General features: G+C 36.0%; 1 protein-coding gene across 1 annotated transcript in view; it reads left to right on the top strand.

The window, feature by feature from the left end:
- ISOC1 (isochorismatase domain containing 1) overlaps positions 1–21135 on the top strand; it is a 69500-nt gene extending 48365 nt beyond the window's left edge. Inside the window, exons 5-6 of the mRNA XM_061475629.1 lie at positions 20447–20528; positions 21119–21135. Of these exons, the coding sequence (XP_061331613.1) occupies positions 20447–20528; positions 21119–21120 (84 nt within the window). The 3' untranslated portion in view covers positions 21121–21135. The remainder of the gene's footprint in view (positions 1–20446; positions 20529–21118) is intronic.
- The last annotated feature ends 741 nt before the right edge of the window (positions 21136–21876 follow it).

Raw genomic sequence — 21876 nt, 5'->3', positions numbered from 1 at the left:
GGATGAATCAGCCATTAAAAATTATTTAATATATTTCATAATTTAGGGCACTAGAAATTACTGGGGAAAACTGAAGCAGTTCAAACACATTTAAAATTAATCTCACAAGTTGTTTATTTAGTCAGTATAAACTGAGAACTCTGGAAAAAGATCAATCTCCTCTCCAGTAACCACCCACACTGTCCCTTAAGCTCTGTGCTATCACAACTACTTCACTTCCCTTTGCTAGTGTCACCATCTAAATATCATCTAAATGTGTAAATTGGCAAAACTTATTCAATAATTTAACTCTACCATTCTGGTTAAGGTCTCCAGTTGCCTGCTTAGATTACAGTGACTGTAACATGAAGAGCTAATCAGCTATAATCAGCTAGTTAGCTTGTCCTGTGATTGCACTTGTCTGCTGCTGCTTATTGTAGCCCTTCAAAAATGCATGCACTCTTCTCTGTAGTGAAGAATTAAACTGATAATTACAAAACAATGGGTAACAATGATGAACAAAGTTCTGCAAAATAGAAACAAATACTGAGGAACACAGACTATATTTTGGTTTAGTAATATTTTGGTTTAACTTCAAATTTTTGGGTTTGGGGTTTTTGGTTTTGTTTTGGTTCATTTTGTTGTTTTGGTGTTTGCTTGGTGTTTTTTTTTTTCTGATAAGAGCTTAATTCTAGGGAATGGCTATGTACTATGTTGCAAGAGGATGGCCTGGGAGGATAACTGGTCTGGTGTTTGTGGTTAGACTGAAAATCAGGGAAAGTATTTGGAAATATCAGTATCAAGACATATAACTAGTAAACTCTTTAAATATATTATTTTATAAATGCTTTTTATTTAGCTAGTTTATGGCTAGGAAAATGATGTACACATGTTCACAAGTGCTTCCTTCTGTTCTTTTCTTTTGGTGGGGGAAAAGTCAGGTTTGTTCTGTGTTACTGTTTCCAGTGTAATTTTGTTTCCAACAGTAAGTCAATTCCTGCAGCGTATGATCTTGGATATCTTCCCTGGTGTGCTTAAGCTTCAACAAGAAACCGTTCTTAACCTTACTTGGTAGCAATGGTCTGTACAGCAGAAAGGTCAAATGCCTTCGTTCCCTCTTCAGTGAGATAATTGGTAATAACTCAGTTAAGGAAGCTTGCAGATTTTTAACCAAAACTTCCTAATGTGTTGATTCAACTTCAGTTTAGAAGATCACATGGCACATGCCAATGGGGGGACCCAGTCCATGACATCTCTCTTTCAAATTGATAACCTGTCTCAGCTAATATATAAGTAGGCACACACAGATAGGCACACACAATGCATATTAATATGCATTTACACACACATAAATATATGCATATATACAGATATGGGTATTTGTACATATATATATGCTCATGAATATATACAAATGAATATAAATACATATAAATATATATAAATATATATTTGGACACATATGAAACAGTTCTAGCTATAAGGAATTGTGAGTTACAAAGGTGATAGACTCCTATAATCAAGTAGGACATTTCAGCCCATGATTCCACATGTTGAAAATTTGTAAATTTGTTTTCAGGTATTGTCCTCTGGTATGCTTACTGTTTCTTCTGTTTTGGCGTACGTCTGATAAACATTATTCAGCTGTTACCCAGATCCTGAGGGCAAAAACTGGGGGAAAAAAAAACAAAAACAACAAAAGCCAACAAAGGGAAAATGTATGTGAGACTGTGCTCAAGACGGTTATGGTGGTAGTGTGTTGGTAATGACTACTGGCATTTTGGCATTACCCTGTACTGTTTCTGTCTGGCACATGCTTCTGTACTTGTATATAATGTTGTGTCCAACATTGCAAAAAGCTTTTCTAGGCAAATCAAATATTTGCAATTAGTGTTTTCCTTAGCTCAGGAGGCTGTTAACCTGTTAGAGGAAGGAAAAAGACTGTTTTGACATGATTTGGTTTTTGATGATATTTGTAATTTGTCTTCTCCTTTTATTCAAAGAGCTGACATTAGTCTGTTTACTTACTCTTTCCCCTTGGCTCTATGGACATTAAACTCAGGGATGTGTGTGCACCTTACAGAATAACAGAATGGTTGATGTTGGAAGGCACCTTGGGTAGTCATCTGGTCCAAACATCCTGCTCCAGCAAGGCTACCTACAGCAGTTGTGAAAGGCCATATCTAGAGTTTTTGAATTGTCTGAGGAGGAAGACTCCCACAACATCTCTGGGAAACCTATCCCAGTGCTCAGCATTCTAGGTCCTTCCTCTATACCTGTTATTTTACAGACAGCGATCACTCCTGCTTTCTTCCAGTTCTTATTTGTCATTACCACTAACCAGGTGTTCCTGATCTTTTCAACTTGAAAAATGAGGAACTAAACTTGAATTTCATTGAAGGTGCACATTCCTGGTTGCACAGGAATGGACTTAATGGTGCTCTGTAATGCCTGTTACTGTAGCATAAGTTAATAACAAATACCTGCTGGGAAGGCATTGAATTAATTACTCCTTAGCCCAGAAAAATCATGTGGTTATCCTCAGTTTCAAACCTTATATTTACTTACTTCAGATTGTTGATGTTTACCTTCTCTTTTGCAATTATTAAGCCTGTTGTTGGAAATACTTACTTGGCAATAATAAATTGAATGAGAATTAGCTACTCCTTTCCTTGCAACAAGGACTGTAGGACAATGAGGAATGGCTATAAATTGAAAGAGGGTAGATTTAGATTAGCTATCAGGAAGAACTTTTTACTGTGAGAGTAGTGAGACACTGGAACAGTTTGCTCAGAGTTGTGGAAGTGCTCAAAGCCAGGTGACAGAGCAGCATGGTCTAGTGTGAGGCATACCTGCCCATGGCAGTGGGTTGGAAGAAGATGATCTTAAGGTTGTTTCCAAACCAAATCATTCTGTGATTCTATGATTCAGTAACACTCTACCTGAAAGAGTGTCATAATACTCAACAACCGACAGATGAATTTTCCTGAGAAGAAAGGCATCTCAAGCTATTCACTTTTCCACTCTGTTTCCTCTGGAGAGCACAGTTTTGTTCTCCAGGCTCCCTTACTCCAGTGAGGGAGTCCCTGGCTGTAGTGCATCATCATTTCAGGCAATAAAGATGGTGTTTCATCTAACCAGGCGTTCTAACCACGTGTTTCATGCAATGAGAAGGAAGAACTGGACTTAGCAATCACAATCTACTGGAATAAAATAAAAGTAAGTTGCCTCTCAAGTTTTGTGGTGTGGCATTTAAGGCTTATTTCTTTAAGCATAATATTATTAAAAGTAATTTTAGAACCAAGAGAGTGTATGAGAACAGATTTCTTTGGAAAAAAAATGCATGAATCGTCCTAGCATTTTTTCTCACTGAACTCTACTTAGGCAGTTTAAGGATATGAAATGTGCAACATATATACTAGCAGTGCATAAATCAGGATTCTGTTGTCTGTGTCTAATGTCTAGATCAGGTATCCTGTTCAGTTTAGCAACAGGCCAGCTTGTAACAGTTTACCAACTACTATTGGTAAATCTGTACATACACTTTTGAGTTTGGATAGATTTCAAAAATACTAATGCCATTTGCTTTTCTAGTCTGCAAAATGACTCATTAGCTCTTCATGTACTGTATGTAAATTACAAACTAGAGTATTGCAGCTATAAACTTGAAGACATTTAGTTACTTCAGTAATTTGATTTATTTCAGTATAAAACCATAACTATTTGACTCATTATAAAGAGTAATGGTCTTTCTTCCATTAGAAAACAGCATTATCTTGCTAGAGCACAGGATTGTTAACTTCCATGATTCTATGATTCCATTATTCCACGTAAACCACTTTCTCATCTTTCAAAATGAATTCCACATCTTTAACTACTTTTCAGGTTATAATACTGATATTTGTAAAATCTCTTGATTGACTTTGAAAAAGTCATATAGAAAGTAACAAAAGTTCATTCTAGATAAGAGAAAGTTCAAATGCAAATCTGTATATAGTTGCATCTGACCCACCTGTCTTATATTAGTAATATTGTATTCTATTTTTTTTAGAACTGGCACAATAATAAAAAAATAAATAAAATAAATAAAAAATCATTAATTACTTTACTTTGAGTAGACAATCTTGATGATTTCTTCCTTTTGTCTTCAGCTTTTAATTTTTATTGCTGTCAGTGGGAATTCCATATGTCGATCCAAGATTAAGGAGGAATTTGTGCCTTTTAAAATACATTGCTTGACAAAGATGCATATTATTTAGAGTTCTGGGTACTCCTCTTTACGCCTTTCAGTAGTTCTGGATTTGATGATATTTGCATTCCATTTTGTAGGAGTTCAAAATCATGCTAGTTGTAAAAATTAAGGAACGCTTAACATTAGGTCTAATATATATGAGAGTTACAGACGGACACATTCTACTCAGCTTGTATTAAAGACAGCATGTGTAAATATCAAGAAAAGAGCATAATAAATAAAATGGAAATAGTATTAGCAAGTAACATCATAGTGGATAAAATAGACATAATTTTAATAATCAATTTAAATATCTATTTACAGACAAATATAGCCCAATTTGCTTGAACTCTGAGAATAATTGCTCCTATAAAGTCCCTTTATGTGCTTGCAGAAGTAAGTTTTTTCAAAGATAGTAAGATTAACAGCCCTTGTCTTTGAATTACTTTGAAGGAAATTTAGTGTTAAAGCCTTGAAAGCACTGTGACACAAACATTCATTATCCAGTGCAGCCCTGAAAGCCACACAGCTCTACACTGCCTTTAAAAATAATTTTTCTGTAATATAGCAGTTTAAATGATGGAAAGACTCATCAGCATGATAACTGTGCTGAAGTAATAGGTTAGAAGAGTTGCAAAGCTGCAAGGCTTAAACATGTCTTTTGAGCTACAAGGTTGGACCGACATTCCTGATGAAGGTAACACAATTTATACAAGCAGTAATTTGGTCTCTTTTATGTGATCCAGAGTAGAAATGAGGTCATCATCTCACTATTAAAGAGGTGGATTTCTAATCTCAAACTTTCTGTAGAGTCCCAGCATCCTTGAGCCTTCCTCTTAACAGATAAGATCAGCACCTCACATGTTCCTGTGGTTCCTCAGAGGCATATGGAAAGCACAGCTGGTCAAATTTGACACAGTGATGAAAAACAGAGACTAGAATTCTAAGTTATTTTCTTTTCTCTTTTTTTTTTTTAACCCCAAATTTCTCTTTTAGCTAGGAAGAAGGGTTGGCAGAACTAGAAAAGAGAAGTCGATGATTAATCTGAGTCATCCCACCAGAAAATCTTGGCAAAACCCAATGAGGTTGCAAGGAATGACCAACTTCTTACTTTGTTAATTTTAAAATTTAAAAGAACTGGCCTAAACAGAAGATACTATCACAGCTTTTTGGAGCTGGTAGGACCTGAAGTTGTTTATGTAGGGAAAGCTAATTAAATATTAGAAAAATTGGAAAAAATTATTAAAAAAAACCCAACTTTTTAATATTTTCATTATCAGAGATAGTAAGAATAACACTAAAGCTGTCATAAGGAGTTCTATGAAATGACATTGTGTGTTTAGCAAGATTTATCCTCCAAACTAAGCAGCAGGACTCTTTTTTTGCTTTACCTGCATACTTCAGGAGAGAATTGAAAGATGGAGCTATTGCTAACAGAATCATTACCATATAATTAGCTCAACATTAACTGAAATGCAGGACAAATTAATTTGCTTTAAAATAATTAATTACAGCTATTTGAGAGATGTAAATATTGTAATATCTTTTTTTGTATTAAAAAATTACGCAACTTCTTAATTAAAAGGTCAAAAATGTTTATTTTGCAGTGATTACTTCCATGTGATGGCTAGATGTATTTTAATGATAAAAATAACATTTATTAAAATTGTTAATTAATAATAGTTAAACTATTTAATTTAACTTTCTGTAATTAAGTATGGTTATGTAAGAGCTATTCTGTTCTAATAATGACATCCTATACCAAAGCAAAAATCATTTTAGCTAAAGTGTCATTTCAGGCTGACCATAATAATGCTTGCTTGTTACAATATCACAGTAATTAGGCACCCTGGATTAAATTAAATCCCAGAGCAAAAGGAACAAACTCCAGTGATTTTAAGGGAATTATTTCTTCATGTGTTGGGTCAGCTTCTACTACCCTTTATTTATTATGCAATACCCTGTAACACCCCTCTAGCTTCCTTGTTTTTGCTGAAAGCACTTTGGCCTAGTATATTGAAGTATGAGACTAAAAGTGTTTTAGTATTTAAAATGCTGAATTGAATTGGTTTGACAGATGTGAAAGCCCACTTCATCAGTCTATAAAGTATTATTGCCCTCTATTCTTCATTGGTATCTAATCTCTGTGAAGTTTCCACCTTCTATCAGAATATCTGAATGCTGTGTATTGAAACTGAGTCATGCAATGCCTTGACAATAGATACCCAAATAACTGCATATTAAATATAGAAGAATTTAGATAAATGAATAGTGATACTGTAGTCTTTCTGACAGTGTAGTACTTCCACTTTGTTTTGTGCATTTGATTGTTTATTTTTTATCTATAGGTACAATAAAAGAGATATGGCACAAGATAGTCATATGGGTTTCAAGAGTTAAGGTTCCTTGGCTATAAAAATATGTGGAAACTACCTTTATTGATTGCTTTGTGCCATAAAAACTTCAAAATAAACTATAAAACTACATAAAAGATTTTATTGTGGAAAATACAGGTTTTCCAAACATTTGTCTCAGAGAAGGAAGGTATGTGTAAGGCAAAAAAGAAAAGAAAGGTTTTTGTCCTGAGTTACACCTGCCAGACAGTTTTCCAAGCATGTGAACCAGTCACAGTATCACATAAAGTCTTATGTTAGAGAAAGGCTGCAGGAGGCTTGATCCTGTACATGCAATTGCTCTGTTGGACTTGTGCAGGATCCCACTTGGACTGTCAGGACTCAGTGAGGCATAAAGCCAACCAGCTCTGCAAAGATTTATTTGCCAGGATCAGAGTTTTAGATGGTGAACATGTGAATTTTGTTGAATGGTTCATTAATTTTTAACAGCTTTGAGGGGAACACAAGTAACAAAACTATTAGTTTCACAGCTCATGGATCATAACTCTTAGAGAAGGAGAGAGTGAGCACTGTAATTCCCCACTGAGGGCTCCTATCATCAGAGCATAAACTTCCTGTTACATGGTAGGGAGGCATCTGGCTGCATTTGGCAACCAGCAACAATTACTTTAGAAGCTGGATTTGCTACAGTGCAAGGTTGTGGGGTTTAAAGAGTTATTCATAAGAATACTAATGGTTTCTTTTGCCAGTAGTTTATCAATGTTGGAATATATCCTTAGACTCTTGAAAATATATCCATACCTCTAAGTGGATTTGAGCTTTTAACAGGGATTAACCCTGAAAACAGGTCATCTTTTTCTCTATGTCATTTTTGAATTTGAAAGGTAGTATTGATACCTGCACTTTTCAGTTATTGGACTAATTTAAAATGTTTCAGGTTTTGTTTCTCCTAACAGTGCCAAAAAACAGGTAAAGGTAACCAAGTCTATGAAAGTAGAATACTGTTCTCTTCAATGCTGACAGGCCTGTTGAGAGGATCCCTCAATAGCTGGAGGAAAGAACAGCAAATCCCACTTTTTCCCTATGAGTGATTTCCAGAAGTAGCATACCTGGAAAGCTCTGACCTACAGTGCAACCCCTGCTAGGCAAGGCAAGACTTCCAGGACTGTGGCAGAGAGGTCAATGGATAGAATGATCAGAAAGGAGAATCAACAAATGAGATTAATAGGATCACTCACTAGGAGACCAAACTGTAAATGAATACTCTTATGGGAAGCAAAAAAAAGACTCCAAATTAAAACCAGGTTGATGTGACAGGGCTAAGAAAAGTGGAAATTAAGTTCATAATTAGCCTGAGATATTTTCTTTCTGGAGTTAAAAGTTTAACGGAGGCAGTTGACCAAATTTTGTCTTTAACTCTTTAAATACTATACAAATTTGAAGTGGGTTTCCTCAAGATTAAAAAATAAGCTTTAATTAATATGCAGATTTAGTAAAATACGTATTCTTACTAGCTTGCTCAAACCTAGGACTGGCATAAAACTTGAGATTTTTGTTTCACCTGGAACTTCTGAAGTATCATAGTTTTGTTCTGATGCCGAGCAGAGTTGAAAAACCGAACATTTAGAATGCTGCTCCCAGAAAAAGTGCCAAAAACTTTCAGTTCATTAAAGAATTGTGCATTTCCTGATGGACTTCCTATTAAAAAAAAAAAAAAAATTGTAACATCTCAAAATGTTTCTGTTTGGCTTGCCAAACTGCCTTTCTTCCTCCTTAGAGATAAAATGAAGGAATGCTTTTCAATTCTGCAAGTATCAAGCAGATGACATCTCCTAGATGAGGACCATAATAAGGCTTGGTAGGAGGGAAGGAAGCACTTTACTGCAGGAGAGCAAATCTTCAATGGATCTGGGCTCAGAAGAAGGAATCTACCTTGAATTACTCCTGGCAGGGGGCTGCTAAGAAAATGTTGAACTGATTAAATTTAATGAAAAAAAAATCTGACATATTAAATACATTATATCAGTTCCATTGATATTGATGAATCCATGAAGAATTTTTAAGCCTAAACAATACATCTTTTCAAATAAGTCTTCAATTAGGTAGAAAATGTTGACCAGTTACATTTGAATTTTTTAATAAACCTTCATATTAAACTATCTGTTGATGGATACGGATGTTATATTTGATGCCATTTCTTTTGACAAACAGTAGAAAATTTTGAGTGTGAATTAGGTTAATTGACAGAATGTGTTCAGAAAGTGCTGTCCCTAAACCGCTAATTTTAACATACCCAGCATCTGCATTTCGTTAGATTTAATTCATGCAGAATAATTCCTGTAATTTACAGTAAGTATTGAAAGCAATTTAAAACATATGTCTCATAAACTGTCTGCCATAATCTATGTAGATTTCTTTCTACAGCGCAGATGCTTATGCCCAGGATGCTAAAGAATAGGTTTAAGCACATTTTTGCATTTACTGAAAATCTCCAAATTTTTACGTCAATCCTTGACGTCTGTGTACCATATACAGCTATCAGCTAGTCTTTCTTTTTATGGTCCCTAAATAGCTATTGTGTGATTCTGAGATCTGGAATTAACTGATTTTTTCCTGGGAGCATCTACCATGATGACGCACCACTAGTTTAGCTGGACAAATGTACTCAGCTAAATTTATAAGAATGGAAATGGAAACATTTGTTTATGGGTGAATCCATCCCTTTTTGGATGTGCCATGCATTCCCATAGCCATGTCAGATACTTGATAGCTCTGTATATGTATATATGGCTCTTCCTATGACACTTTTTAGGGAAAACGTATCTGAGGAAAAACGTATCTGAGGAAAAACACTGGGTATAAACTAATTTAAAAAGTAGAAGTAGAGAGATGATGAATGGTACAGGATAATCTTTATTTGCGTTCTGGATGTTAAGTTTGCTTAATCCTCTGCTTAGTATGTAGTGGAAAACCCAGTATCAGTACTCAGGTCTGTAGAAGAGCACAACACAGCTATGTCCTTTGTCCTGGAAATGCAAGAAAAAGAGTCAAACTGTTGAAAAGAGTGATTTAATTTCTTAGGTCTTCAGGAAACACATACACATGCATACATATATATATATATATATATATACGTACACACACATGTATGTTCATAGATATCTATGTAGATAAATATAAAGATAACTACAGACTTGAACAGCGGGCCAGCTCCCACTGAGGTGTTTTGACTTCTTGCTCCAGTATCAGATAGTTCTCCAACTACATCTGTGTCACCATCATGGGACTCAGTTTTACTCCACCTAAGTGATAATGTTCATCTGCAGCAGTTTTAGAGGTACAAGGGAACTTCTAATGTGACAATCTTTACATTGTTTTATATCTTATATTCACATTCAACATTGGTGAGTGTCCTGATGTACTAGCAAAGTTTAAGTAAAATAAAGGTAAAGTTTGTTCAATAGCATTTTGTTATGAAAAGTTACAGGGAGCTTATACATCCAGCAATCCTTGCCCCTGTGATTGAACTTCTTCGGTAAAATTCCGGCACCACTGCAATCAGCTGAGGTTTTTCCATTCTATCCACTGGGACAGGATACCCCTCCTGTTTCTCACCATGTAGTAAAATTAAAAAAGAGAAAACATTATCTTTATGACTTTTGCAATGTCAGTGTCAGAAAAGTGTTTTGTCTTCTATCTCTTTTAGTTGCAGATAAGATGCTATCTCTTAGATAGCAGGCCATTAATAACAAGGTAACTGATAATTAATATGCTAATTATTTGTAGTGTTGAAAAAAAAAGTTTCCTTTCCTTACAGTGAAAAGAAGATAGAAGTCAGACTTTTCCTGCCCACATCTCTGAAAAAGCCACATGTGAATTAATAACCATAGAATCATAGAATCGTTAGTGTTGGAAAGGACCTTAAGATCATCTAGTTCCAACCCCCCTGCCATGGGAAGGGACACCTCACACTAAACCATGACATCCAAGGCTTCATCCAACCTGGCCTTGGGCACCGCTAGGGATGGAGCATTCACAACCTCCCTGGGCAATCCATTCCAGTGCCTCACCACCCTCACAGGAAAGAATTTCCTTCTTATATCCAATCTAAACTTCCCCTGTTTAAGTTTTAACCTGTTACCCCTTGTCCTATCACTAATGAAGAGTCCCTGTCCAGCATCCCTATAGGCCCCCCTCAGATACTGGAAGGCTGCTATGAGGTCTCCATGCAGCCTTCTCTTCTCCAGGCTGAACAGCCCCAACGTTCTCAGCTTATCTTCATACAGGAGGTGCTCCAGTCCCCTGATCATCCTCATGGCCCTCCTCTGGCCTTGTTCCAACAGTTCCATGTCCTTTTTATGTTGAGGACACCAGAACTGCACACAATACTCCAGGTGAGGTCCCACGAGAGCAGAGTAGAGGGGCAGGATCACCTCATTTGACCTGCTGGTCACACTCCTTTTGATGCAGCCCAGAATACAGTTGGCTTTCTGGCCTGCAAGCGCACACTGAAGCTGGCTCATGTTCATTTTCTCATTGACCAACACCCCAAGTCCTTCTCTGCAGGGCTGCTCTCAATCTCTTCTTTGCCCAACCTGTAGCTGTGTCTGGGATTGCTCTGACCCAGGTGTAGGACCTTGCACTTGGCATGGTTAAACTTCATGAGGTTGGCATCAGCCCACCTCACAAGTGTGTCAAAGTCCGTCTGGATGGCATTCCTTCCCTCCAGCGTATCAACCAAACCACACAGCTTGGTGTCATCAGCAAACTTGCTGAGGGCGCACTCAATCCCACTGTCCATGTCAGCGACCAATATGTTAAACAAGACCGGTCCCAACACCGATCCCCAAGCGACGCCACTCGTTACTGGTCTCCAGCTGGATATTGAACCATCGACCACAACTCTTTGCGTGCGGCCATCCAGCCAGTTCTTTATCCACCGAAGCCAGTTCTTTATCCATCCTCCTGACCTTTCTGAAACATCCATCCAAAACCTACAAAAAGCTACCAGGAAACAGGAATTTCAGTCAGTAGTCCCTATGGTAGTTAAGCACTGATTGCTAAAGTAAAGAGCTCTTTGTCACCTGAACACTTCCTTTGATTTAACTTGGAACGGCTGCTGGAAAATTATTTGAGTTGGCGTTTCCCCATCCAGTGATTTCTGTGTAGATCACCTCTAAGTAAATATGTAATCACAACAGCATAGAATTATGTTAAAATCTGACTCTGAAATAGTGAAAGATTTAGTGGCTTTGTCAAAGTGACCAGAAATATTTTTTGTCATAATGATAATTGGCACTTTAGTTTTGAAATGTGTGGTATTATGTAGCTTAGTTTGCTAACACTGGATGAAGATAAGACTGAAAACAAAATAAAAATGGATTTTCTTCTTCCTTTTCTTCTCAGAAAAATATAAAGAATTCCATTTGTTTAATCACTGACTTCATGGCTCATGTGTGGCCTTCACATGCATTTGGAGGTTAATATTATAAACCAGTCTATTTTTCTTCTATGAAGGGTTCTTATCGTTCAGCATCGTTTGATTTGGAAAAATTCGTTTCATTTTTTTTCCCTGCCTTACTATCAGAATATTCTAAACTAGAACTACTGATATCAGTATGAAGAATAATTTTTTGTAGGAAATAACTTCTCTGTGATCTTGAAGATTAGACCGGACAATCTGAGATAGAAATATCACTGTCAAGAACTGCTTTCAGTAAGGCTCAAACAAGAATTTCTGAGGATTCCTACTTGATGCTCTTGCCTTTTCACAATTGAGAGATACTTGAAGTAGGCATAGAATAGAAGACAAGCCTTTTATGGCCCAGTAGAAGGAGTTCTGTTTTACTCAGGTTAGATATTCCTAAAGATACTTATATGGCAGTTAATTGTGTCCCCTCCCTTCCCCCTCTCCTCCCCTTCCCCTTCCTTTTTTTTGCCTCTTTCTTTTCTTTCTCTTGCTTTCTATCAAATCTTGCAATGAATTTCTGAAGTACTAGAAAGCTGATAATGAATGCACAGAGATTTGGATCATCAGTCAGTTCCAGGAAAAATACTGGAACAAGTAATCATTGTATTGCAACACAGCATTATCTATAGTCTAGTTTCCAATTTCCAAGAACAGATTTTATTTTTTAAAATAAACATGTTTAAATACTCTTATGGACTACAGGGACCATGTAGGTCAATATGCGTTTTAATTTTGCATGTATATTTTCATAAATATACAGTGTTGCATCAGAAATAAGTAGATGCAATTTTTCAGGGGTATTACAGCAGGGAATACATGAAGTTCAATATATCTCATATTTCTTTTTAATCCTTTTTTTCTGAAAATTATTTCCAGTCTTCAGTTTCCATCTTTATTTTACAGTGTCAAAGATTTTATGGCTTCAAGAAATCACCATGGTGACCTAATATGGAAAAATAATATGCAAATATAAAAAGTCAGAATAACAGGTAACATGAACAGAACTTGATGCAGAATACTTGAATTCTGAGACTTCACATAACAACATATCTCAGGAATTATGGTGAAATTTCTCATCTATATATTTTACTTCACAAAGGCAAAAATATTTCTGAATCCACTCCCATTTACTGCTGCAAGAAGTTTCTTTTGTCATTGATTTCCACGAGCTTGGATCAAGATTAATAGCACTCTGAAGTGTTCGTTAACTGGAAAAAAAAAAAGTATCTGTTGATTGTTTGGTTATCTCCTTAAAAGGCTAATAAGGGCCTTTCTGTAGACTATATGTAGGGGTTTGAGTGTCTCTGTTTTTTTGCAGTTTTCACCTTGCAACATTCAGCTAAGCTTTTCTGCACTCTCTTTGTCAAGAAATGTGTGACTGACCCTGATACAGCAGTTTACTTAAGTCTGCAGCTAACTGAGAAGGTGATCAGCCTGTTGAGACAGAAGATTTCTTATAAAGAAGCTATGTAAAAGTCTTAATCCTGCTTCCTATAGGGGTCGTTGACAGTTTTGCATTTGACTTTGTGGGAGCCAAATTGGTCCCTGGTTGAACAGAAAACAATCACTCACTGTATAGTGAGAATTTATATACTGCAAAAAAGAGTGTCAATTATTAAAAGGGACTGACATAACTAAAGGTCACTAAGCAATTTTAGTAGCCTTCAGATTTAGTACTCAGGGTTTTTTCCTTTTATGCAAGAAAAACTCACAGTGACTTTAGTAAGAGTTTTTCTTACTTAAGGAGTACAGAATTAGGTACTTAGTTGAGAACTAAAGCAGCATTAATGACTTCCATATGTCATTGCATAAACCTCACTCATATGCTTTTGATTTAATGGATTATAAAACAGCAAACAAAAATATTCTGTGTAACTTTTTGTGAGAAGCAAAAAGGCTGTAAATATCATGGATGAGAACAACTGGATTTTAGTTAGATGTGCAGTAATTGTTTGAACTCTGGAAATGATTTCTACAAAACAGTCTCTTGTTCTTTTTGTTCAGTCTATCTGTCTTACATACTGTTTCCATTCTCTTGTCTTCACCTTTTTTATTTCCATAAGCCCTGTGGAGATATTATGTCAGCACTTCTTGACCTCATGTGGTGAAGTTGTCAATGTTGAATTAAGTGGTTTTTATTTTTTAATATAACCATACCAATCCCATGCACAGATCTTTCATGCAATGCCCTTGGTTATATAGTGAAGTGAAAATGCATAGGGTAATGCTGTAACTGAACTAAAATGAGAATGTGGAAGCTAGCAAAAGAATATGAACTTGTTACATAACAATTGACTCAACATACGAATAGTGTTCACCTCTCAGTTTTATGCAGAAATCCTTAAACACAGACACAATTCCCTGCCGTAGAATATGGGATTGCAAAGAGAGCAAGACTGAAAAAGAAAATGGACATAAATCCCTTTGTCACTGAATCTGTAAATAATATTAGCAGCATCTTTAAGTACTAAAAATACCCCTTTTCCTTTGCCCATAAGGATTATATCAATGTATCATATAACTCAGTCCTGTAAGGGGAGGTGTCTAAAGTGGACTTCTGCTCTGAGCTCAGAATCTAGGATTTGCAACTATTTGTATTCTCTAACTCAGGTTTCCCTTCATAGCCGTTACTGGGGTTCCTCTTTCAGATAGCTGTAGGCAGACAGCATGAAAAGAGCTCCTATTTTTGCATTTACTCTATTCAAAAATTAGTTTGTAATTTACCTGGATATTAAACCATTAAAATAGTATAAGCCTTAGATCATGATACAAGGAGTTGATATTTTTCATCATATTTATTTAATGAACTGCACTGTGTTACGTTCTTACTGACGAAATGAGTAAGAAAACGTAAATATGGTAGTCTTTTAATGAGCTGTGGTCATACCAGACTAGCAGTTTTCGAGCAACCTTGCCATGGCTGGTGATTTATATCAGAAGGTCAGGAATCACTCATTTAGAGGAAAAAGGTTGACATTGACCAGCAAGGCTGTAAAATTTAGCGGCTTGTGTTAAAACCAGCAAATAATGCAAGATCAATTGGAATAAAAGGATCAAGGCACTGGAAATATCTGCAGGCCTCTTCCTGTGGATTACTACATTTTAAAGGGCTTTACTGAGGGCATTGTCAACTCTTGAGGAAGGAAGACAAGTCAGTAGAAAGAAATGAAGAAGCAATCATAATTTCATACAACTGTAATGTAATATTCCCACTGTCTACAACCTAAATATTTTCTTCAGTAGTTTATATATCTCTTTCCCCACTAAGTTAGAGCTTCCTCAATTGTACACTTCCAGGCCTTTGACTTCCTCCACAGTTTGACATGATTTCCCTCTCAGATCTCCTCATTCTTTGAGTAGTGTCCCACTCAGTGTGGCTGTTCTTTGTAATATTGCCTGCATGGGGCACTCTGGAGCACTGTCTTTTGAGTTTATCAGAGGGAAATGAGACAATTCATGGGAAACAGGTTGTAGGAAAAGAATGAGTAGCTGGTTATTATCTCAGAGCATCTCCCATCTCTCACAATTCCTCTGAAATCCCAATGGAGTGTTCCAGCTGAATGATTTGGTAACTGAAGTATTACTCATCTAATCATAAACTGTTTATATGTCATTGATGAGGAATGCTGCTTCTCCATTTTGATTTTAAAGAAATTATTTAATTGATGTAAGCAAACAACTGAACAATCCCCCACTCAGAGATTGCTAAAACATTCTGTCTCCTCTCTTTTGGATTTCTGATTGCTAATACCAGTAAGAAATAATCTATCAGGACATAGGTGATGCCTTCTGGGTGGTAGCCATATTAATGGTTATGTGTTAGCTGTGCGAACAGAAATTAAAATTGTATTTAACTTGATTTTGGGCAGATAGGACATCACAAATTAAATTATAAGCAATAACCTGCTATGTAAACTTGATAAAAGAAAGAAACTACAGTGACAGCAATCAGTCACTGAAACAGCCTCTCAAGGGACATGGTGGAGTTACCATCATCACTGGAGATTTTCAAGACATGGTAGGTCAGGATGATGGATAATTTCATCTCAGCTCCTTTTCCCATGACAGGTTGGACTAAATGATCTTTTCATATCCCTTCTAACATCAGCTGTTCTAAAATTCTATCAATAAATTAAAAATAACAAAAAAGCCACACAAAAGATGTAACTCCATAAAAAGAACCTGTGTCTTTAAAAAGTTATTGTCTTAATGTTAGAAGGAAGTTTTCAAGGCATTCAGAAGTGGAGGCAGGGGTCATCTTGGACATCTCTGTTCATTGCCCTGCACACTTAATCGTCTACAATTCCCAGGAAAACAGACCAGGAGCTTGTGTCTCAGCCAGAAAAAGGAAGTCCTTACAGTCCCTAGAGGTATGCTAGTCTTGCTGGCTTTCTAGACAAGGTTTTGATACCTAGGTGAGCGTCGAAATTCAGTGCAAATCCTGAGTCTTCTTATTGGAATTTACTACTATTTCATTTACCTGAAAGTAGTAGTAGTTGCTCAATATACAAATAGTTGTAAAAATGTGTATATTTGTCCTCTCTACAATGATGTCATTAGAAAAATAAAGGGGAATATTGTATGCGATGTATTTCCTGGGGTACACTGCAGGGCAGTTTTAGATATATAGCATGTTACAGTATTATTAATGAAAAATTACTGTGAGGCTTTTTGAGTATGTAGATAAAATGATAACACAAGATCAACTAAAAAGTGGGTAAGTTGGATCAACATTATAAAAAAAATTACTCTCCAGACACAACCCCACAAACCCTCTGCATTTATTTTTCATTTATAAACTTTGGTGGCAGAACATTGATCACATTGTGTCAAAGACTTAAAGAAATATCACTTTGAGAAGGATTTTGTTAAAGAATGTCCTTTGTTAGCAACAATGGTAGGAATAATGTATAGGGTGTAACATATACATAGGGCATGGCTTCCAGCTGTTTGGCTCACAGCTATTACGTGCACTGTGAAAGAATAAGTGAGTATTTCAATAGTGCAGCAAAACATTTTGGAGTCCTTTGATTACTCTTTCTGAAGATGTAAGGAAAGTTTCCTTTCACTATTCATTCTGAGGTACATAATAACTTCTAGGCAGATACAAAAAGAATAGAATAACCAGTGAGTTTCTGAGAGTAAAGATAGTTCAAGAAAATCCATTACCTGTTCCTAGATATAAACATGTTTTCTGTCTTAGAATTGCTAACGTTCTAGATGGAAATGTGATTTCAAGTCAGTAGTACAGTTAATATATTTCAAAGTCTTTTATTCTGGTATTGATTTAAATCTAGGTAAGTATAAGTGAAATTTTGGTAAATCCACCTTTTAGGAGAAATTATATTTGTGAGAATTGTCTCAGGTCAGTGTGTATTAAAAAAGTGGCTGTATTTTTCCAATTTCTGTCCTTCTGATTTTTTTTCCTGTTTTATGCCAGATATTCTTCAAACTGCATTTGAGGGAACTTCTTTAAGGCAGCCTTATTGTTTTTACAAGACTTTCGAGCAATCACATTTTCAATGGGAAATAATTTCTATTTCTTCAGCCATTTCTTGTTCATGTGTGTAAACTCTTGAAAATACCCAATGAATCCATATTTCCACTTAGGAAGAAGTGTATGTGTCCAGGAAAAAAACAGAAACTGAAAATGAAGGTAAATGGTACATAACATTTGACTTTTAATGAATGGGTTGAAAGACTGGGTTGCTTGTTCTGATGTCACCACATCCCACTGGCTACAGTACTCTTCCTAATGAGAAACTTGAGTTTTAACCCAAATATAAGGACTTTCTAAACTACGTAATTCCTTATGACACAACGTTTTAGTAAACAACACTGAAGTATAAAATGTACAAATTGGACAGTGTGTAGAAGGAGCTTGGAATTAATTAAAGGGGACCTGATATACTTAGGCAGATTTGAATCCTATTTGTGAACCTGCATTTAAAGGCTGTTATTTTGGCCATAAACACAAGTACAATTTACAAACAAGAACTTCTCTTGTTAACCTCCTAATACTTCTGCCAAGAAATTTTAGAATTGGAAGATAACAGAAAATGAGACATGATTTAAGAGGTTAAGTATCTCTTCAGTCTGCTCTGTGGGATCCAGCCTGGGATATGCAAGTGGCTGCCAACCCACCAAAATATAACAAAAGTTAAGCAGTGAAATGAATTACAGTCTTTCTCCTAGGTGTTTCATTTCAGCAAATGGCCTGTATGTTGGAACAAGATACAAACAGAGTAATTATGCTTGTATATAATGCAGGTCTCTGTGTGTTTGTGTGTGTATATGCTTTATTACACAGTAAAATGAACTTGTTAAACCATTTTTTTTGCCATCTTTGCATCCAGATTTCATTTAGAGGAAAAATGACAGGATTTATCTCTCTTACTGTCATTTCAGGAAAACATTTATGCTGGGAGAATGGCCACTTGGAAATTGGGGTTTACCCAGTGAGCCTGAGCATAGACAAATAACTGTTTTCATTTCTTTGTGTTATTCTGTCCAGCTCACTGGTATTCTGCATTCATCTTACAGCACTACATATGACCCATCCTTATACCTGAGGTGAAGCTATTCACCACTACTATCTTCTTTTCCTCACCAGCATCATTTTCTTTTTTGTCCTGTCTTGCATTAATAGTGTTCTTGGCTGGCCTTCTGCATTAGTCTTCACTGTTATACTATCAGAAGTTATTTTCTTATTTCAGCTAATTTAGTCCATGATTTAGCTGTTTATTTGCATTGCAATTGTAAGGAAAAAAAAAAAATGCATTGATGGCCCTGATTCTGAGTTTGGAACAGCATGAGCAGAGCCCCAGGCTTCTAGGTAGTTGCTTTAAAAATAAATAACAAAAAGAAAGAGAACAATAAGACTCCATAAAAGCTCACAGGTTTGTTCACATGGGTCTAGTTATGGGATCGGGGTCCAAAAGTTATGTCCTCACAGATGGTCTGTAAATAACTTCTGTTTGTCTAGGTGCTCTTTTTTTAAAATTTTGGTACTTGTGTAATTCATGTCACTATCACAACACGAGTGGGGGCTCCAAACACATAATTATATGTCCAAACCATTGTACAAAGTGATAAAATAACTTCTCAAGGGTCACAGAAGAAGGTTAGGGCAGAAAAAGAATGGAATTTGCATTTCCCACAACCTTTTGCAGTCCTTGAAACACTGGTACATCCTTCTGTTTCACTGTGGCTGTCAACATTGTGACTCATAAATTGTCCAATCTGCAGTCAAGCTTGAAAGCTTTAGTTATTAAAGATGGGTAATTTGTAAAAGAACTTGAAGGAACTTGAAGGAGTTAAATAAACTTGCAAAAAACGGGGCTTTAGTCAACAGTGACCAGCATTTGTATTGACTGTGCATTGCTAATTATGCAGCTAAATCTCCTCAGAATTAATTTCTTCTGAGAAAGAAAGGTAAGTGGTGGATACTTTTCGTACATAACTTTTCCAAAACATGCACTGTCCTGTATGTATGCTGAGTTACAGACAACTGGGCTTGGAAAAAAAGAAAAAATTCCACATCTGGGATAAAACATAAAATCAATGGGAAAAACATTGCTGATATTAGGAACGGTACAATTTCACTTTCAAATTTTTAACTCTGAGTGAACCATTTAATCCATATTTTGTAGTTAAAACCAGATAAACAGGTTTAGATATTAAGAAATATGAAAAGATTGTGTTCCTCTGTAAGGAATTCTGAGAAAACAACAAAGTGAAAATGCTTCATAAATAATTATACAAAGACTGATTTGCCCTGCCCCAAAAATTGTTTCTTTAGCTAGATTAATTCAAATTAAACCATTAGATTTAGTTTATGCTGAAGAAATCTCCCCTCTTCTTTGTGTTTTAAGGGATTCTGCTAGGAACAAAGGATATTTGTCATATATTTCAAAGTATTTAACAGTGATATTGTAGAAAAATAATCTTCTTTAGAAATATTCTATGTATCTTAAAGTCACTGGTTTGTTGATTTGTTGAGAGGGGGTTTTTGTTCTTTTTTTATTATTATTTTCTCATCACTAAAGCTTACCTCATTCATTGGCACTTCTCTTCTTTCTGGAAAACTCTGACATACAATTTATTTATTGTAGTTTCACAGTTGTTTCTGCTTCATCTGTCACAAAGTTCTCCTTACACAAGTGCAGAAGTATGCAACAATGAAAAATAACGGCAGGAAAACACTTAAACAAACATTTCCAAGGCTGCAAGAGAGTTTGGTCTGGCATGAGAGAAAAGAATGAAGGTTCAGGTCATGGGGGTAAAATGGGTTCTTTATTTTTTTTTAACCTATTTTCCCCTCCTTTCAGTGATATCATAAACCAAAACCTTCTACTAACATAAAACAATAAGTCACTGCTTCAGTGAATTTATGTAGACCTGTATTTCCAGGAGCTGGTGAAACTAAGAGAGAAGCCACTCTTACTTTATGAGGCTGAACTCCATCAAATTTTTAACAAATTATTAAAAAAATGTAACTAGTTATAATAATAATTTTTAAATTTTTAGTTCACTATAATGCACCTTGGACCTCTGCCCAAGACAGATATGTTAGATTTTGCTTTTGAAGTATCTACAAGTGATGGTCATTTATCATATCCTCACTGAAGGGTCTCAAGTCTAAAACGAAAAACATTGCCACTGCCTTCAAAGCATGTGAATGCAAACAGCACTTGGGCATTGATTTTAGCTGCAGATTCCCTCCTTGCAGCTAGTGCAGAGGTCATCAGGCATAGAGGTGAAATGAGTTTCTGTCTGCACTTATCTCCTCTTCCACTACTTTCTAGTACAAAACTAAACAGTGTCTTAAAACTGCTTAACCTCATCTGCTTGACTAGTAAGAAACAGAAGTATTAAAAGTCACAAAGATTTGAAAAACTGGTTTAGAAGCAACCATCTCATGCTTATTGTTTGCTGTCTTTTATTTCTCCCCAGAAACCAACTGTACTTCCGTGAATGGGCTTAGGTAGGTGTCTTACTAAGTCAAAAAATGGATGAACAGGCAGTTTATGAATAAATCTGGGCTGAAAATCTACACATACACCTCTTTAAATATTTCCTCAGAAAGCACTTCAAGAGTGCATGGACCCCCTTAGTTCTAAGAGATGGTGTTACACAGGGCTCTGCTGCCTTCATGCTCTCCTGATTCACCAGAAAGCTTCTAGTTATTGTCTTCCTCTTTTTCCTCTTCAAGAAGAAGATAATGAGCTTTCCATTGTAAGATATGGAACTGTGGAAAACCAAGCAAAATGATACATAGATGAATGAGGAGCTGAAAACCAAAGTGAATATTTAAATTTTTTAAAAGTATATATTTAAATATTCACGTAAAATTAGTCAAAAGCAAACTACATGTTTCATGATTTTTATCACTCTAATATATATATGGTCCCTCTTCTGTGCAGAAGACTATTCTAAAAAGAAGTTTGGGTCCAAAAATTGACACAAATACCTACGTAGCTAGACACCCAGAGATGAACAGCACTGACTCCAGTGGGACTTACATGCATAAATACTGTTGTAGAGCTGAGCCGTAGTACTTAGCACGGGAATGGTTAATGACATATTTGGGATGTCTTGCAGTTGAAGCTGCCTAAGTATGTTTGAATTATTAGTGGGTTAGCACAGAAAGCAGAAGAGGCTACTTAAGCATTTCTTACCCTGTTCAAGTTGTTTATCAAGTTCAGCCAAAGTTAAATGTTGTGTTCAATGCACTTCAAGTTTTATAGCTGGTATGGGGATAGATACATGAAGGGCTGGGCTACTTCTGCTTGTATGCAGCAATTGCTAACTTTCTTTTGCTCATTATTTAAAGCTGGTCT

The sequence above is a fragment of the Pezoporus flaviventris genome, unplaced genomic scaffold (genome assembly GCF_033815535.1).
Source record: "Pezoporus flaviventris isolate CSIRO_AGI_PZ_B2104156 unplaced genomic scaffold, CSIRO_AGI_Pfla_v1 ptg000086l, whole genome shotgun sequence".
In the NCBI taxonomy this organism is placed as follows: Eukaryota; Metazoa; Chordata; class Aves; order Psittaciformes; family Psittacidae; genus Pezoporus; species Pezoporus flaviventris.
This window is presented reverse-complemented; position numbering and strand designations above follow the sequence as displayed.